Source organism: Emys orbicularis, chromosome 16 (assembly GCF_028017835.1).
Source record: "Emys orbicularis isolate rEmyOrb1 chromosome 16, rEmyOrb1.hap1, whole genome shotgun sequence".
NCBI classification, from domain to species: domain Eukaryota; kingdom Metazoa; phylum Chordata; order Testudines; family Emydidae; genus Emys; species Emys orbicularis.
This window is the reverse complement of record NC_088698.1, coordinates 1,323,986-1,343,656: the sequence shown is the minus strand read 5'-3', so window position 1 is coordinate 1,343,656 and position 19,671 is coordinate 1,323,986. Positions and strand designations below refer to the sequence as shown.

Here is a 19,671-nt window from a genome sequence, read left to right as displayed (position 1 = left end):
TGATTTCGGTACAAGGTTGCATTTTGCATCTTATATTGCGTGCCTGCGGCTTTGGTGTTAGAGATCACAGACGCAGGGCCGGGCAACAGAATTCGGCTTGCAGGCGGCCATGGTAAGCCATAGTCTTTCAGCTTCTGCAACCTTCATAAAAGCAGCGTCCTCCTTTCCCATACCAAGCAAAGCCCATTGTGTGGTGCGGTTTTCGTGTTAACATGCAGCAGCAGAAACCAAACTAACCCCCCGCCCCCCCCATCCAGTTCTCTGGGATGATCGCTTTACCCCTCCCCCCACCGCATGGCTGGTATCAGGGAAGATCCCTGCTAGCCAAACGCGAACAGCTCCCCTCCCCCCACACACACACCGCTTGGCTAACTGCGGGGAGGATTTCTTTTCAGCCACTGGCAAACAGCCCAGTAGGAACGGCCACCTCTGTCCCCTTCATTAAATTCCTGTATTTCAACCAAGTTACCATGAATGATATCACTCTCCTGAGGATAACACAGAGAGAGAAAGAACGGATGTTGCTTGAATGCCAGCAAACACCGGGACCATATGCTGCCAGGCTTTGTCATGCAACGATACCAGATTACTTGCTACTAGCATGGCATGGTAAAATGTCCTACCATGGAGGACGGAATAAGGCTGCTCTCCCCAGAATCCTTCTGCAAAGGCTTTTAGAGTACCTCCAGGAGAGCTTCATGGAGGTGTTCCTGGAGGATTTCCGCTCGATCCTCAGACACATTAACAGACTTTTCCAGTAGCTGTACTGGCCGCGAATGCATCCCAAGTCCTCAGGGCAAATTAATCATTAAAAAACGCTTGCTTTTAAATCATGTATTATATATACAAAGGTACACTCACCAGAGGTCTCTTCTATGGCTTCATGGTCCAGGATACCGCCTTGGGAGGGTATTTCAGTCAGGGTGGGAAAAAGATCCTGGCTGTTGGGGAGAACGGAGTGCTGTGTGCTCTCCTCAAGCTCGTAGTCCTCCTCTTCTTCCCCGTCCGCAAAATCCTCAGGCATGGCTGAGAGTACCCCCTCCTCGGAATCCACGGTCAGGGGTGGGGTAGTGGTGGCGGCCCCCCCTAGAATTGCATGCAGCACAGCGTAGAAGCGGCATGTCTGCGGCTCTGCCCCGGAGCATCCGTTTGATTCTTTGGTTTTCTGGTACACTTGTCTTAGCTCCTTAACTTTCACGCGGCACTGTGTTGAGTCCCCGTTGTGGCCTCTCTCCATCATGCCCTTTGAGATTTTTTCAAATGTATTGGCATTTCGTCTTTTGGAACGTAGTTCTGATAGCACGGAATCGTCTCCCATACAGTGATCAGATCCAGTACCTCCCGTACGGTCCATGCTGGAGCTCTTTTTCGATTCTCGGACTGCATGGTTACCTGTGCTGATGAGCTCTGCATGGTCACCTGTGCCGATGAGCTCGACTGGCCAAACAGGAAATGAGATTCAAAAGTTCGCGGGGCTTTTCCTGTACACCTGGCCAGTGCATCTGAGTTGAAAGTGCTGTCCAGAGCTGTCACAATGGTGTACTCTGGGATAGCTCCCGGAGGCCAATACCGTCGAATTGCGTCTACACTAATCTTAATTTGAACTGGCGATATCGATTTCAGCGCTAATCCCCTCGTCGGGGAGGAGTACAGAAATTGATTTTAAGAGCCCTTTATGTCGAAGTAAATGGCTTTGTTGTGTGGATGGGTGCATGGTTAATTTGATTTAACGCTGCTAAATTCGACATAAACTCATAGTGTAGACCAGGCCTCAGTCTTTTCTTTTCCAGACTAAACAAAGATTTTTTCAATCTTCCCTCAGAGGTCATGTTTTCTAGACCTTTAATCATTTTTGTTGCTCTTCTCTGGACTTTCTCCAATTTGTCCACATCTTTCTTGAAAGGTGGCACCCAGAACTGGACACAGTATTCCAGTTGAGGCCTAATCAGCACAGAGTAGAGCGGAAGAATTACTTCTCGTGTCTTGCTTACAACACTCCTGCTAATGCATGCCAGAATGATGTTCGCTTTTTTTGCAACAGTGTTACACTGTTGACTCATATTTAGGGTGACCAGATATCAAGTGTGAAAAACCGGGACAGGAGGTGGGGGGTAATAGGAGCCCATATAAAAAAAAGCCCCAAATATCGGGACTTTCCCTATAAAATCGGGACGTCTGCTCACCCTACTCATATTTAGCTTGTGGTCCACTATGACCCCGACATCCCTTTCCGCAGTACTCCTTCCTGGGAAGTCATTTCCCATTTTGTATGTGTGCAACTGATTGTTCCTTCTTAACTGGAGTACTTTGCATTTGTCCTTATTGAATTTCATCTTATTTATTTCAGACTATTTATCTAGTTTGTCCAGATAATTTTGAATTTTAATCCTATCCTCCAAAGCACTTGCTACCCCTCCCAGCTTGGTATCGTCTGCAGACTTTATCAGTGTGCTCTCTATGCCATTATCTAAATCATTGATGAAGATATTGAACAGAACCAGACCCAGAACTGATCCCCGCGGGACCCCACTCATTATGTCCTTGCAGCATGACTGTGAACCACTGACGATTACTCTCTGGGAATAGTTTTCCAACCAGTTATGCACCCATCTTATAGTAGCTCCATCTAGGTTGCATTTCCCTAGTTTGTTTATGAGAAGATTATGCGAGACAGTATCAAAAGCTTTACTAAAGTCAAGATATAACACGTCTAACACTTCCCCCCCTATCCACAAGGCTTGTTACCCTGTCAAAGAAAGCTATCAGTTTGGTTTGACACGATTTGTGCTTGACAAATCCATGCTGACTGTTACTTATCACCTTATTATCTTCTAGATGTTTGCAAATTGATTTCTTAATTATTTGCTCCATTATCTTTCCGGGTTCAGAAGCTAAACTGACTTTTTCTGTAATTCCCCGGGTTGTCCTTCTTTCCCTTTTTATAGATTGGCACTATATTTGACCTTTTCCAGTCTTCTGGAACATCTCCCGTCTTCCATGACTTTTCAAAAGATAATCGCTAATGGCTCAGATATCTCCTCAGTCAGCTCCTTGAGTATTCTAGGATGTATTTCATCAGGCCCTGGTGACTTGAAGACATCTAACTTGTCTAAGTAATTTTTAACTTGTTCTTTCCCTATTTTAGCCTCTGATCCTACCTCATTTCACTGGCATTCACTATGTTAGAAGTGCAGTCCATGTGGACAATGAACATCTCGAGAACCGTAGTTACTATAGGACAGCTGTTCTTTTTCTGGCTGCCAGTCCTGCAAGTTCAATTTGAGATCTGAGAATCAAGCTGAGTTTTCCTTCTTGGTCATCATCACTGATAATAAAGGTTCTTCAGGTCAAATTGCATGCTGCATAGTCCCATTGTCTGATGGGTTTGTGCCAATGTAATTGATTGGAGCTTAGTAAACAGCGCATTTGCTGGTGTACAAGAAGGAATGAAATATTTCTCTTAGCTATATTGGTTCTGCACAGTTAACAAGAACAAAACTTTTGTGACCCTAAGTAAGCAGATAGGACTGTGAATATACACAGGGAGCAGTTTCATTGAGTACTATTTTTATATTGTCTCTTTTCAGAGCAGAATTGCATCTAAAAAATGATACATAGTTTTAGTTCTTTCATAACTCAGATATCTCAAGGGATTTTGCTCAAACTTCCAAAAATATTTCACCTTTGGCTGACATCAAGCATGGACGTTTTGAGCCCCAAAGGAGATCGTTATGAGACAATTGTGAATGTTAAAATAAGGCTACAATGGACATCTGCACAAAATCGTAACTGGCTTCACTGCCAGTTGTAACAGCCTCACACATACCATGCAGTGTTTCAAACCCCCCTTAGGGAGTGTGCATGAACAGCTTGAGTGGATATTTGTAAGCAGGTATACATTTGTAGCTCATGTTTTCTAAAGGGCTTCTTTCTCCTTCTGTTCTGAAGGTCCCTTTCCTTGAACTTCATGGTGAGAGCACAGAGTATGTGGGACGAGCAGAGGATGCCATTATTGCACTTTCTAATTACAGACTGCACATCAAATTCAAGGAGTCTGTTGTGAATGTAAGTTTCATTCATACTACCACCATGATACAGGCATTCTGAATGAATTCAGATATTGTTCACTCTGCTTATGTGTTATAACCCTTCCACTCCTGTGTATATCTTGTCTATTTAGATGGCTAGCTCTTTGGGGTAGGAGCTGTCTGCTATTCTGTGTTTGCATAGTGCCTAGCACAGTGAGCCCTATTCTTGATTGGTCTTTAGGCACCATCGTAATAACCGTTATTAAGGCTACAAATCTGTCACAGAGATAATGGGTTCTGAGTTTTTATGAGACCTCCACAACTGTATGCACTGCTACAGGCTGGAGACTGACTGGCTAAGCGGCAGTTCTGCAGAAAAGGACCTGGGGAATACAATAGATGAGAAACTGGATATGAGTCAACAGTGTGCCCTTGTTGCCAAGAAGGCTAACAGCATATTGGGCTGCATTAGTAGGAGCATTGCCAGCAGATCGAGGGAAGTGATCATTCCCCTCTATTCGGCACTGGTCAGGCCACACCTGGAGTATTGCGTCCAGTTTTGGGCCCCCCACTACAGAAAGGATGTGGACAAATTGGAGAGAGTCCAGTGGAGGGCAATGAAAAGGATTAGGGGGCTGGGGCACATGGCTTACGAGGAGAGGCTGAGGGAACTGGGCTTATTTAGTCTGCAGATGAGTGAGGAGGGATTTGATAGCCTTCAACTACCTGAAGGGGGGTTCCAAAGAGGATGGAGCTCGGCTGTTCTCAGTGGTGGCAGACAGAACAAGGAGCAATGGTCTCAAGTTGCAGTGGGGGAGGTGTAGGTTGGATATTAGGAAACACTATTTCACTGGAAAGGTGGTGAAGCACTGGAATGGGTTACCTAGGAAGGTGGTGGAAGCTCCATCCTTACAGGTTTTTAAGGCCCGGCTTGACAAAGGCCTGGCTGGGATGATTTAGTTGGTGTTGGTCCTGCTTTGAACAGGGGGTTGGACTAGATGACCTCCTGAGGTCCCTTCCAACCTTGATATTCTACGATTCTATTGAAAATCCTAATAATTCAGCCCCGTATGGCTCTGGGCTGCAGAGGTTGGGCTTGAGCCCTGTGGGGCTTGGACTTTGGCTTCAGCCCTGGGCAGCGGGGCTTGGACTTCAGTACTGATGTAGTGAATACTGCATTACTGTGTATATTTCCATGATTTATTGTTCTTTGCCCGCATCCTGTCCATGAGTTTTATTAAAAATACCCGTGCCAAAATCTTAGCCTTAACCATGATTAATAATAATATGGGAATTCAGAATGAAGGGTACAATGAACCTTCTCTTTAGGTTACCTGAAGGGGATAAAACAGGTTAGGATGGCAAGAGCATTCTCTATGAGAGCAAATTCATACTTAGTTACTATAATAAGAAGCCTAATTTTCAGAGGTGCTGAGCACTCAGCAGTTTCTGTTGACATCAGTAGAACTATGGATGCTCAACATCTTTCCAAATCCTATTTAGGAGCCTAACTTTAGGCACCCATTTTTGAAAATTTTGTCATGTGTGTCCAGGTTCTGACAATATAAAACGTGATTTACATAGCTTTTGTGCAGTCTTTTAAGTTACTAAATATAATGCTGACAAATAATCTGTGTAGTCTGACTGGCTAAAATATCAGCCATTAATTATATGGAACTACCTGGTACTTTGCACACAGTACAGAAGCATACACATTACACACTTGTGATAAAACAAAACCAGCAAATTAAATAAAAGTATCAAAATGCTTAATTTATGAACCACCTCCCTAGACATTTCCTGAAGATTGCCTGTTTGGAGTTAATGTCATCGACTGCTGCAAGCTAATCAGGAAATGCCCATTGCTGAGATGGTTGTTAAACAGCATAAGTAGTAATGTTGTTATTTTAGTGCTGACAAAAAAACAAAGAAATTCAAACATAAGTTCGACAATTGTCCTCCACTCAGTTAATTGTAGTACATGTCACAAAGTAATCTGGGACATCTGCTGTATTTTTTGGATACATAACTTTGGTTCTTGATGGTATGTTAGCTTTATTTTATGATGGTATGTCAGTCTTAACTTTGAGTGTTTCTTTTATCAGTTTGTGGCAGAGCCAGTAATGTTACTTAATTTTTTTTTTATCATTTGCATGAAGCTTTTTACCAGTATTCTAAAACTAAAGCTTCATGCAAATATATATTATACTAGGTAGATTATAATAGCTCTAATAATGTACATATGATTTGTGGATTTTTAAAAACTACTCCAAAGACATAATTATAATTGATCGTGTAAATTTTTTTAGTTCATGAATTGTGGACATGAGAAACTATACTGGTATATTTGTCAGACTAGCGTAACTTCCATCCATGTACTCTGTCCATGTGCTAAAAATAGCAGTGCGAGGGTTTTGGGGGAAAGTGTCTCTTTGTTTTTCTGGGTTTAGTATATTTTCCTCACTATAAGGGCAAAAATTTGCAATAAGGGTCAGATCTTCAGTTGCAGCTAAGGAGCACGCAAGGCAGAGATGTATGAGTGTGCATGTGCACAAAGTTAGTGTAAAGTTTATTTTTCATTTTGGAGCCAATCTTTTAATGTAAACTAGGAGCAACCTTTGGGATGCTCTAAGTTGCTACAGCTGTTAATAACCCACAAGGAGCAGAATGATGGCCAGGGATCAGCAAGACATAGAAAAGCCTCAACTGCACTCCTTATGCTTCCACCAAGCCACCCTCTCTCCTCTGTGCTGGCAGCAGAAAGGGAGGAGTGACATAGGAGCTACACTGCAGAGGATTCCCTGACACTGAATAACCCTCCTGGGGTCACATAAGCTAGCTTTGTGGCTAGATTCTGTTGGTGGTGGTACAGAATGGCTTCACTGGCTTTGCGAACAGGGGCTGCTGCTTTGCGAACAGGGGCTGCTAAATGGAGTTTCACAAGGGAGTTTGGAAGGGGAGTGGGAAGGGAGCGAGGGTCCCTTGCCGGTTCTGTTTCCCTTTATTCCCCTTAAAACCTATAAACCAAACTACATTCAAAACTTCTTGCTTTAAACAACCCTTTCATTAACTGGGAGACAATGCAGGCAAAAGCCCAGCTGCAGAGTGGGGGCTATCCAGTTTATTGCACTGAGTGCAGCATGTATGATTACCTGCCCTGTGGGCGGGTGGCGTATGTGTGCATTCGGTGCAAGAAGCTCCTGGCCCTCAGAGACCACGTACGGACTTTGGAGGCCAGGGTAGCGGAACTGGAGGAGCTAAGAGAGGCAGAGAGGTATGTTGATGAGGCTTTCCGGGACACTGTAGAATTGTCCCACCTCCGGTCAGACAGCCCCTGTGCTGTTGAGGAGGATGAAAGGCCCAGGGAAGCAGAGCAGTTAACGGGAGCAGAGGGAAACCTTCCCATAGTTGGGACCCTCCTTCCAGATGGTGCTGGGGTTGCCTCTCGCACTGAGGTTACCTCTCCGGGGGAGGGAACTCCAGTTGCTAGGAAAAGGCAGGTGTTAGTAATGGGAGATTCGATCATTAGAAACGTAGATAGCTGGGTTTGTGATGACCGGGAGAACCGTATGGTGACTTGCCTGCCTGGTGCGAAGGTTGCGGATCTCTCGAGGCATCTAGACAGACTTATGGGTAGTGCTGGGGAGGAGCTGGTGGTCGTGGTACATGTAGGTACCAATGACATAGGGAAGGGTAGGAGAGATGTCCTGGAGGCCAAATTTAGGCTGCAAGGGAAGAGACTGAAATCCAGGACCTCTATGGTGGCATTCTCAGAAATGCTCCCAGTTCCACGCGCAGGGCCAGGTAGGCAGGCAGAGCTTCAGAGTCTCAATGCGTGGATGAGACGATGGTGTAGAGAGGAGGGCTTTACATTCATTAGGAACTGGGGAAACTTTTGGGATGGGGGGAGCCTATACAGGAGAGATGGGCTCCACCTAAACCAAAGTGGATCCAGACTGCTGGCACTAAACATTAAAAAGGTTGTAGAGCAGTTTTTAAACTAGGAGATGGGGGGGAAAGCTGACTGCTGCAGAGGAGCATGTGGATCGGACAGAGACTTCTCTTAGGGGAGAGTCTAATGATAGAGAATCTCCAGGTTATAGTCAGGAGCAGAGGATGTAAGGGCCACATTCACATAAAAAAGAATCTGACACATCAGAAAAGGGCAGACAAATAAACAGTGACAAGTTTTTAAAGTGCTTGTACACAAATGCTAGAGGTCTAAATAATAAGATGGGTGAACTAGAGTGCCTTGTGATAAAGGAGGATATTGATATAATAGGCATCACAGAAACCTGGTGGACTGAGAGCAATCAATGGGACACAATCATTCCGGGGTACAAAATATATCGGAAGGACAGAACAGGTCGTGCAGGGGGGGAGTGGCACTATATGTGAAAGAAAATGTAGAATCAAATGAAGTAAAAATCTTAAGTGAATCCACATGTTCCATAGAATCTCTATGGATAGAAATTTCATGCTCTAATAAGAATATAACATTAAGGATCTATTATAGACCACCTGACCAGGACAGTGATAGTGATGATGAAATGCTAAGGGAAATTAGAGAGGCTATCAAAATTAAGAACCCAATAATAGTGGGGGATTTCAATTATCCCCATATTGACTGGGAACATTTCACTTCAGGACGAAATGCAGAGATAAAATTTCTCGATACTTTAAATGACTGCTTCATGGTGTAGCTGGTACGGGAACCCACAAGGGGAGAGGCAACTCTAGATTTAGTCCTGAGTGGAGCGCAGGAGCTGGTCCAAGAGGTAACTATAACAGGACCGCTTAGAAATAGTGACCATAATACAATAGCATTCAACATTCCTGTGGTGGGAAGAACATCTCAACAGCCCAACACTGTGGCATTTAATTTCAAAAGGGGGAACTATGCAAAAATGAGGGGATTAGTTAAACAGAAGTTAAAAGGTACAGAGACTAAAGTGAAATCCCTGCAAGCTGCATGGGCGCTTTTTAAAGACACCATAATAGAGGGCCAACTTCAATGTATACCCCAAATTAAGAAACACAGTAAAAGAACTAAAAAAGAGCCACCGTGGCTTAACCACCATGTAAAAGAAGCAGTGAGAGATAAAAAGACTTCCTTTAAAAAGTGGAAATCAAATCCTAGTGAGGCAAATAGAAAGGAGCATAAACACAGCCAAATTAAGTGCAAGAATGTAATAAGAAAAGCCAAAGAGGAGTTTGAAGAACAGCTAGCCAAAAACTCCAAAGGTAATAGCAAAATGTTTTTTTAAGTACATCAGAAGCAGGAAGCCTGCTAAACAACCAGTGGGGCCCTTTGATGATCGAGATACAAAAGGAGCGCTTAAAGACGATAAAGTCATTGTGGAGAAACTAAATGGATTCTTTGCTTCAGTCTTCACGGCTGAGGATGTTAGGGAGGTTCCCAAACCTGAGCCGGCTTTTGTAGGTGACAAATCTGAGGAACTGTCACAGATTGAAGTGTCACTAGAGGAGGTTTTGGAATTATTTGATAAACTCAACATTAACAAGTCACCTGGACCAGATGGCATTCACCCAAGAGTTCTGAAAGAACTCAAATGTGAAGTTGCGGAACTATTAACTAAGGTTTGTAACCTGTCCTTTAAATTGGCTTCTGTACCCAATGACTGAAAGTTAGCTAATGTAACACCAATATTTAAAAAGGGCTCTAGAGGTGATCCCGGCAATTACAGACTGGTAAGTCTAACGTCAGGACCGGGCAAATTAGTCGAAACAATAGTTAAGAATAAAATTGTCAGACACATAGGAAAAACATAAACTGTTGAGCAATAGTCAACATGGTTTCTGTAAAGGGAAATCGTGTCTTACTAATCTATTAGAGTTCTTTGAAGGGGTCAACAAACATGTGGACCAGGGGGATCCAGTGGACATAGTGTACTTAGATTTCCAGAAAGCCTTTGACAAGGTCCCTCACCAAAGGCTCTTACGTAAATTAAGCTGTCATGGGATAAAAGGGAAGGTCCTTTCATGGACTGAGAACTGGTTAAAAGACAGGGAACAAAGGGTAGGAATTAATGGTAAATTCTCAGAATGGAGAGGGGTAACTAGTGGTGTTCCCCAAGGGTCAGTCCTCGGACCAATCCAATTCAACTTATTCATAAATGATCTGGAGAAAGGGGTAAACAGTGAGGTGGCAAAGTTTGCAGATGATACTAAACTGCTAAAGATAGTTAAGTCCAAAGCAGACTGTGAAGAACTTCAAAAAGATCTCACAAAACTAAGTGATTGGGCAACAAAATGGCAAATGAAATTTAATGTGGATAAATGTAAAGTAATGCACATTGGAAAAAATAACCCCAACTATACATACAATATGATGGGGGCTAATTTAGCTACAACAAGTCAGGAAAAAGATCTTGGAGTCATCGTGGATAGTTCTCTGAAGATGTCCACGCTGTGTGCAGAGGCGGTCAAAAAAGCAAACAGGATGTTAGGAATCATTAAAAAGGGGATAGAAAATAAGACAGGGAATATATTATTGCCCTTATATAAATCAATGGTACGCCCACATCTCGAATACTGCGTACAGATGTGGTCTGCTCATCTCGAAAAAGATATACTGGCACTAGAAAAAGCAACAGAGGGTCCTGTGGCACCTTTAAGACTAACAGAAGGTGCCACAGGACCCTCTGTTGCTTTTTACAAATTCAGACTAACACGGCTACCCCTCTGATACTTGGCACTAGAAAAGGTTCAGAAAAGGGCAACTAAAATGATTAGGGGTTTGGAACGGGTCCCATATAAGGAGAGATTAAAGAGGCTAGGACTCTTCAGCTTGGAAAAGAGGAGACTAAGGGGGGATATGATAGAGGTATATAAAATCATGAGTGATGTGGAGAAAGTGGATAAGGAAAAGTTATTTACTTATTCCCATAATACAAGAACTAGGGGTCACCAAATGAAATTAATAGGCAGCAGGTTTAAAACAAATACAAGGAAGTTCTTCTTCACGCAGCGCACAGTCAACTTGTGGAACTCCTTACCTGAGGAGGTTGTGAAGGCTAGGACTATAACAGCATTTAAAAGAGAACTGGATAAATTCATGGTGGCTAAGTCCATTAGTGGCTATTAGCCAGGATGGGTAAGGAATGGTGTCCCTAGCCTCTGTTTGTCAGAGGATGGAGATGGATGGCAGGAGAGAGATCACTTGATCATTGCCTGTTAGGTCCACTCCCTCTGGGGCACCTGGCATTGGCCACTGTCGGTAGACAGATACTGGGCTAGATGGACCTTTGGTCTGACCCGGTACGGCCGTTCTTATGTTCTTATTAGTCAACCTAATTACTGCAGTGGTTCATGTCCACACTACCCTCCTTGGATCGGTGGTACGCATCCTCACCAGGGAGCGCTTCCACCAACCTAAGAAGGACAGTGTGGGGAGCTGAGATCCAGGTCTCTCAGCTCTGCAGACAGCTCCCTGCTGGGAGCCTGGCTGCCTCACAGGGTCCCAGGATCCCGGCGGGCTTCCCCCCTCCTACCCTGTTCCCTGCTGGAGGTTGGGGAAACCACCCACAGCTTTTCCCCTCCCCTTTCCTCGCTCAGAGTGTGGGAAAGCACCCAGGGTCTTGCCCCCAGGGAGCAAGGTCCAGCTGCCCTCATTTCCTTCCCAGCCCGCTCCCCCTCAGCCAGGCAGCCGTCTCGAGCTGTGAAATTGACAAGGCTGCCCGACTCCCAGCTGAGAGCATGGTCCATTCTCCCCTGGCTCCCAACCAGGAGCAGAGGGGTGGAGAGGGATGGGCAAAGCCGCCAGGGCTTCTCGCCCTGGCTTCCAGCTGGCAGTGGGGCGAGGGAAACACCTGTGGCTTGCTTTGTACCACCCTATTGCCCGCCTCGTGCAGGCATATTCTCAACCTGTTTCTATGGAGACTGGCAATCCTGGGGCCTTGTTGGGGGCCACCTCCGGAGTTTTTTAATTAACCCTCCAAATAAATCAAGGATCTCTGGCAGATGGTAGACTCCCACAGGCCTCCTGGTCAAAGGTGGGTTGTCTGCCACCCCAGGGACCATAGTCAGATGTCCCTGGGCTACTTCCTACCCTTCCCTTGGTGTGTACCTGGATCTCTGGGTTGTCCTCTGGGTTGTCCTCTGGGTTGCCCTGTTGTGTCCCCCCACGCTCTGGGGAGAGGGAGTACAGGGGAGGGGGACACCCTGACATCAGTCCCTCCCTCCCCCCGCTCTGCACAGCAAGCAGAGGCTCCTGGGAGCAGCTGGTTAGGGGCTCCAAGGCAAAGGGCAGGAGCAGCACTGCAGTGGGGGGTGGGACACCTGAAGTGCGCGGCACTTGATAGCCTGCTGGACGGCCGCCTGACCACGCAGCTTAGAGGGAACTTAGATTGTCACTACGTTAAAATAAAATTGAGGGTCTGAGTGGTTTATGGGATTGATAATAGAAAGTAGATAAAGGCTTTCACCTCTAGGTCACCAGTTTAATTCTAGCACACACTGGTAGTGTCTGAAAATTATCATCTGATAGCTGTCTTGTGGCATGCAAAATTGGTGGGTAGTCTGATCATTTCCTAGCAGGCTGCTTGCTGGCCTTGTTATAAAATGTGTTACCACAGCGAGACATCAGTTTAGCATCTCAGCAGAGAAGCCAAGGACTGAACCCCTTACAAACTAAGAGTTTGTCCCCAGAATTGGCCACTGGATCAGGGCATGTGTAAATGCTTGCACTGCCCCTGCCTGTCTGTGGATAAATACAGGATTTCATTTGCAAAGACTGTCAGTTTAGCAGTTTTCATGAATGCCACTACACAATTTGCTGTCATGTGGGTGCCAAAAGCTTTGGTGGCATGATAAGATCACCAGTGATGGATATAGACTGAATATCCAGCCAGACCGGCTTAAGGACCGAGTTAAGAGAGTGATCCAGGTGGCGCTCGATGTAATGAGGCTATGTCGTTTTGGGATTTTCCTTGATGATGAGGATGATCAGCACTGACAGTTTGTTTTTAAACCAAAACCTCACTGTTTATGATCAGAAATGAGTCTACAAAATTATGTTGGTATTTCCGTATTTATTGTGCCTCAGTGAGTTTTCTATCCGGTCGGTTCAGTTTACAAGTTACAACAGTTTACTGCCAGTCAAAACTGCAGACTCCACCTGATTCCTCAAGTGATGTTAGTTCTACTTCATATATCATCATTAATCATAAGAATTCAGATGACATTTATGTTGATGATATAAGAGATAGACTAGAATGCTTATTCTTCTGCAACAGAATTTGATCTTCTCTGCTAACCTAGTGCTCTAGGTAGAAAGGACTTAACATGGAGGATAGAAGATAAATGCAATGATTAGGCACCATTTTTAGTGTCGTAGTTTGGGACAGTAAGCACTTCAGCTATAGAAGATAGGGATAGCTCAGTAGTTTGAGCAGTGGACTGCTAAACCCAGGGTTGTGAGTTCAATCCTTGAGGGGGCCACTTAGGGATATGGGCAAAAATCTGTCTGGGGATTGGCCCTGCTTTGAGCAGTGGGTTGGACTAGATGACCTCCTGAGGTCCCTTCCAACCTTGATATTCTATGATCTGCACAAATGGTGCATCTATAATTTGAAAGTGTGCTGTGAACTGTTGACCCTAAGTGGGTTGTAGCCCACGAAAGCTTATGCTCTAATAAATTTGTTAGTCTCTAAGGTGCCACAAGTACTCCTGTTCGTTCTTATCTCCATTGTTTCTTTAAATCAGAATTGCTCTTTAAAAAAAAACTGGTTAACCATAGGAAGGGGCTTTTCATAACTTGGAGGTTTACCAATTGTGTAAGCTTTATTTTAATTTTGAGCATATCATACTGTCAGAGGGTGGCTGGTCCCTTAAGGCCCTAATCCCACCGTTGACAAGCTTCACTCCTCTCTTCAGGATGTAGGTCATGTAACTGGTGGGTCAGGAGACCCAATCAGACCTGCAGTAGATAAGGAAGAGGCTGGGAGAGCAAAGGGGCTGCAGGTGGATGTTAGCAGATGGAGAAGTACTCCTGCCGTGGGGGAAGACACCAGCTCAATATGTAACAGGGAGTGCACTTACCCTGTAGCACCACCTGTTGGCCAAGTGTGGCTCTGCAGCACTCTGCCTCTGTTTCCCCTTTACTCAGGTTCCTCAATAACTCTACAAAGGCTGGTATCCATTCAATGCCCCTTTTTGGGGGTCAGGTTTATTAACATAAAATAAACACAAAAATAAAGTTTTTTCTGCCGCAGTCTCAGAGAGGGTCAGTCTTTTTAAAGTTCCTTTTTTTCACCCATGTCCCATGCTGGGCATAACCCCTCCTTCTAGAGGGTCCGCCTTCTTTCTCTCTGAGTACTTCTTACCTGTCATTTGACCCTGTCTGCCTTCTCCACAGGTCTCCTTCCCCAGCAGAGTCTCTCCTGCTGACTCAGTGCCCGGCAGCAGCCTTATTACTCCCTGCAGCATCTACAAGCATCTACCAACACCCACATACAGCCCCTTCTCTCCCCAGCCTCTTCTTTATTTACCACAGGCCTGATTGGGTCCTCTGACCCACCAGCCATATGATGAGAGATAAGCTTGTCACAGGTGGACTATGGCCCATCTCCCTTTAAGGGGCCACCACCTGTGACTCGTGTATTCCAATTTGTGTAAAACTTAATATCCTAAATTAGATGTTGGTACTCTGAATGAGATAACAACCTTCCCACCTCACTGAAGAAAAATACTTCTGTGTATGAGACAGGACCTCTTACAAAAGTACCCGCTTGTAGCATGTTGTGTTGGATGCAGTATTCTCAAATGGAATGAATTCCCAGAGCCTGATTCCACAGCTGCTGCATGCAAGCAACTCCTATTGAAGGAAGTGAGAGTTGTTCCCATGCAGCAGCTGAAGAAGTGGCCTTCCAGCGAATGCAGTATGCATGCCAATTCTTGGACTTTTGCAAGGGGCAGCTGTGTGGAGAAGATGGAATCCAGTTAAAAATACCCAAACCCAGTCTTTGGCTTTTATCTTAATCTTGTTTTTTTGTTTACAATTCAATAGACTGTCTGTCAATCTGATGCTTGTGAAATCTCAGTAAGTAGCACAATGCTTCTAGATCACTTGCTGCACCTGTGCTTTGACCAGAAAAAAATTGTGTTGATGATGCTCACCTTGCAACACAGCAGAGAAGGGCTGTATGCATGAGTCCTTTCACTGGATAAATTGATAGATCAGCATAGCAATAGGAACATGGGGTTTTAAGTGGAAAAAGAAAAGGCCCAGCAGACCACACATAACCTGATGAAACTATGACTGTCAAAAGTGTTGATTTATATTCATCCAAGGGGTCATTAGTAAATTCAACAATGGCACTTTGAGTGCACATCAAAACTTGAATTCCCAGGCTGATATCTCTTGATTTAATTTTTGTAAGGAAAGGCTGAAACTATTACTCCCGAGGGCATTCTGTGCCAAAAAATTAAAAATCCTGCTACAAAAAAAATAAAAATTCTGCACACAATATTTTAAAATTCTGCAAATTTTATTTGTCAAATAAATGTGGAGGCTCCAGCATGGCACTGGGGAACACAGGCCACTGGCTGCACAGAGGTGGGAGATCACTGTGCAGCTCCTCCCCTCCCCCCCCCCCCCCCCCCCCCGGGGACACGGACTCAGTGGTGAGGACCCAACCCAAGGACCACGCCACCCCAGAAACACCTCAGGGCCCTGCCTCTCCATGCCAGGTGCACCAGGTATGGGCAGGCAGGCTCAGCAAAGCAAGATCCAAGTGTGGAGAGACTTAGTGTGGGGGATCCATGTGTGGGTTGAGAGGGTTCTGTGTGGGGGGATCCACGTGTGGGGCAATCTGGGTGTGGAGGGGATCTGGATGCACAGGGGCTTGTTGGGGGATTTTGTGTGCAATGGTAATGGGACTCTGCAGGGAGGTCTAGGTGAATGAGTTTGGGGCTCAGTGGGGGGGTGTCGGGGTGTGGGGGGGTCCAGATGCTGGGGGAGTGGGACACAGTGGGGTGGGGATCCAGGTACAACTGGTTGGGGCTCGGTGAGGTGGGGATCCGGGTGTGGGTGGCTCATTGGTGTGGTCCAGGTGCAGAGGGAGTGGGGCTCATCGGGGGGGTTCTGAGTATGGGGGGCTGAGGCTCAGTGGGAGGGTCTGGGTATGAGGGGGTCTGGATGCACGGGGGTTGGGCAGATGGGGGAGCAGCTACCTGTTCAGGGATTCCACACCCTGCAGCTGAGGAGCAATGGGTGCAGGAAGCGGGATGGTGGGAGGGAGGGAGTTTGCAGAGCTTCCTGCAGCTGGGGGAGAAATCTGGGGGTGGGTCTGGCCTGGCCCTGGATGCTGTGCAGGGGAAGAGGAAGTCCCGTCCTCCCCAGTCCACACTACCAGCTGAGCCGGGCACAGGATAGGAACCACCAGCTGGGTCTTCCCCAGTCCCGCCTCCTGCCCCACAGTGATTTACCTCTCTGATAGTTGCCCTGGGCACCCGAAACATACTGTTGAGGAGAGTCGCATGACCGCTCTTGTGGCTTCCCTTTGTTTCCCCGTTAGAAAGTAGTAGGACAAGAAGTAATGGGCTTAATCTGCAGCAAGGGAGATTTAGGTTAGATATTAAGAACTTTCTAACTGTAAGGGTAGTTAAACACTGGAATATGCTTCCCAGGGAGGTTGTAGAATCCCCATGCCTGGAGGTTTTTAAGCACAGGTTTGGTGAACATCTATCAGATTTAGGTTTACTAGGTCCTGCCTTGGCACAGGGGGCTGGACTTAATGACGTATCAAGGTCCCTTTCAGCCCTACATTTCAATGATTCTATGAAGTAATACTGGCTGAGTGGGAATTATTTTGTAGTTTTAATTATTACATGAATCTCAGTTGGGCCAGTTGATGTTTTCAGATTTTCCCCATCGTATTTATGTATTACTATTCTTTTTCCCCAGACATAATGTTGCCATTAAGCCACAGTCAGCTTCAGGAATTCAGAAATTTGGGAGAAACTTTATTTAATTTTGATAATGTTTTCCAGAGTTCTAAAGTGTTGCTAATGTTTGAAGGGAGATAACGAACTATAGCAGAGACAGTTGAGAAACTAAGATACTGCGAGAGCATGATGCTGCGATACCCTCTATACTGTGACATTGTTGGGCTTTGATAGCAATGCATGGCTGTTTTTTTAAAAAGTTGCTTCTCTGCTGCTGTATTTAGATAGACACTATTGTATGTTGTACTGCCTGCAAATATAACTTACGGCTCTTTGAAGAGTAGACTAACTGCACTGAGTGAGTCTGATTTGCAGTGTGCTTCAGCATGAAAAAAGAGAGCTTGATGGAAACGAAAGGTCATCTGTGAGAAAGGATGGGAGAATAAGGAAAGATAATTTGGCAGGGAAGAGTTTTATAGGGTGAGTAATAAAGGATGGGAAGAGGGGCTGAAGAGGAAATGAAGGTGGACAAAGACTAGAGAATGGATTGTACCGAAAGAGAAGGAAATGAAATTGATATGAAGGGTTGCCTGGAAGAAAGGATGACAAATTGCTCAGAAAGAAATGTGGAAGGCTGAGTTACTAAATAAGGCTTGTCAAAAGGGAAGAGACTTGTTGCTGGAGAAAAGGTGGATTGGAAGGGAGTAGAACTGATGGATGATTTTGAAAGAAAGAGGCAAGAAATAGTGTAGAGTTGGTCTTGGAGACTGAGGAAGGAGGAGTAATAATGAGTGGTCAGGGTCTGGAGGGTAGGAAGAGGAGACAGGAAGCAATGTAAGGGGCATAGGGCATTCAGTGAGGAAGGGTTGTCTATGTAAGATTAGGTTTGGAAGGAGAGTGGTGAAGGAAGGGATGAACAGATACAGAGATGGACAGATTGTCTGAAAAGGGGAAATCACCTGGATTGTAAACACTCTTTTGGCACCTAGATTGTAATCTCATATTTGTTTGTAAAATGCCATGCAGGTTCATGGTGTTTTACAAATAATTAATTATAAATGAGGCTATCTGGTCAAAAAGGGAGGACTTAGAAAAACTGCTCCAATTTAGAACGAAACAGGGTTTTCCCATCAAATATCCCCGTCTCTTCATTTATTATATGTAACCTTCATGATAATCCTTGCATGCTAAAGTCAATGGGAGAATGATTGGAAGAGATTTATTATTTTAAAAGCAACCGTGACAGCAACATAAAACATTTGTCTGTCTATGGTACTTTTATAGTCCCCCTAACTATGTTATCTGAGTGCCTCACAATCTTTTATGTATTTATCCTTACACCATCCATAGGGTAGAGAAATGCTATTCTCTCCATTTTACAGGTGGGGAGCTGAATCACTGAGACTAAGTGACTTTCACAGGGTCGCACAGGAAGTCTGTGGCAGGGCAGGGAGTCTCCTGAGCCCCAGGCTAGCACCCATGCCTTCACATATACTCCCTATCCTTTAGTCTTCACCATGATATAACCTGTGGTCTCAGCTAGTGTCATGTGGTCTTATATGGTTTCTCAGCTGAGAAACAATGGAGTAAGGAATTATCTCATATAAAGCAATACACTGCATCAGAACTATTGATTTAATTATATTTATAGCTCTCTTTCTCCAAAGAGCACTCTAATAAGTGTCTATGGGACATGCTGAGAAACTGCAGTGTCAGTGCGTTTTGGAATAAGGTCATTTAATCTTTTTAATTACAGGTTCCATTACAGCTTATAGAAAGTGTTGAATGCCGAGATATATTTCAACTTCATTTGACTTGCAAAGACTGCAAAGTTCTCAGGTATGTACAAACTACTTTGCAGGTGGAAGGGTTGCTTCATCCAGGAAAGTATGAAATCTAAGCAAGGTAACCTTGCACTTCTTCAAATTATGGATGGCTGCAGCATTTTAGGGGAAATGTCCCCTCTCTTCCACCCCCCCCCCCCCCCCACTTTTTGTGCACATGCTTTCTCCAAAACATTCCTTCTGTTCTTGCTGTGTACTGTAGCTGAACATTTTAGGAAGGAGGATGGTGGTTACTGGGTCTGCATTCTTGTAGTACAATATATTTTTTAGAAATCTTTACTATGCTGGAAATTGATCAGCCAAATAGCTTTGGTCGTAGAGATGTTCTAGCCCTATGGAGCAATACATTTTTTAAGATTATTTTGAAATTAATTTCAGTTTCATGTGGTTTTCCCCAGTGTAACAATGGTCTCACCAAGATACAAAACTAGACACAAATCAATAAATCATACAGCTTCTTAGACAAAAGCATTAGATCCTAAACTGGCTATCTGGGACTCGAGACTGCTGCACCTTTGTGCTGCTGTGCAAGGATGAGGGAAGGAGTAAGGACTGCTCCCCTTGTGTAGGCCATGTGAGAGTTAGTCACAGTTACACTTCCAGCACTTGTGGAGATATGGGGGAGAACTGGGAAGAGAGGGTATAGGGATGAGGCAGATCCATGGCTCCACCCTCCTTCCCTCACCCCCCGCCCCCCTCCACACTCACTCATTGGTCAGTGCAGCAAAATAGAGCTATATAATTGAAAAAGAGGTAGTAAATTACTCTCTCCACCACCGCCAGTGTAGCCAGGGAGCCCCAGAGACTTTGTGCTTCTCTGAGGTCTATTTCCCAGGCTTCAATAGGATAAATTAATATTGGCTTCTAAGCATTAATTAATGACAAGGGAA

The 19,671-nt window shown here is 44.9% G+C and overlaps 1 protein-coding gene across 1 annotated transcript in view; it reads left to right on the top strand.

Annotated features, from left to right (window-relative positions):
- Positions 1-19,671, top strand: part of MTMR3 (myotubularin related protein 3) — a 161,298-nt gene that overhangs the window by 73,127 nt on the left and 68,500 nt on the right. The window contains exons 7-8 of the mRNA XM_065417640.1: positions 3,949-4,065; positions 18,694-18,776. Of these exons, the coding sequence (XP_065273712.1) occupies positions 3,949-4,065; positions 18,694-18,776 (200 nt within the window). The remainder of the gene's footprint in view (positions 1-3,948; positions 4,066-18,693; positions 18,777-19,671) is intronic.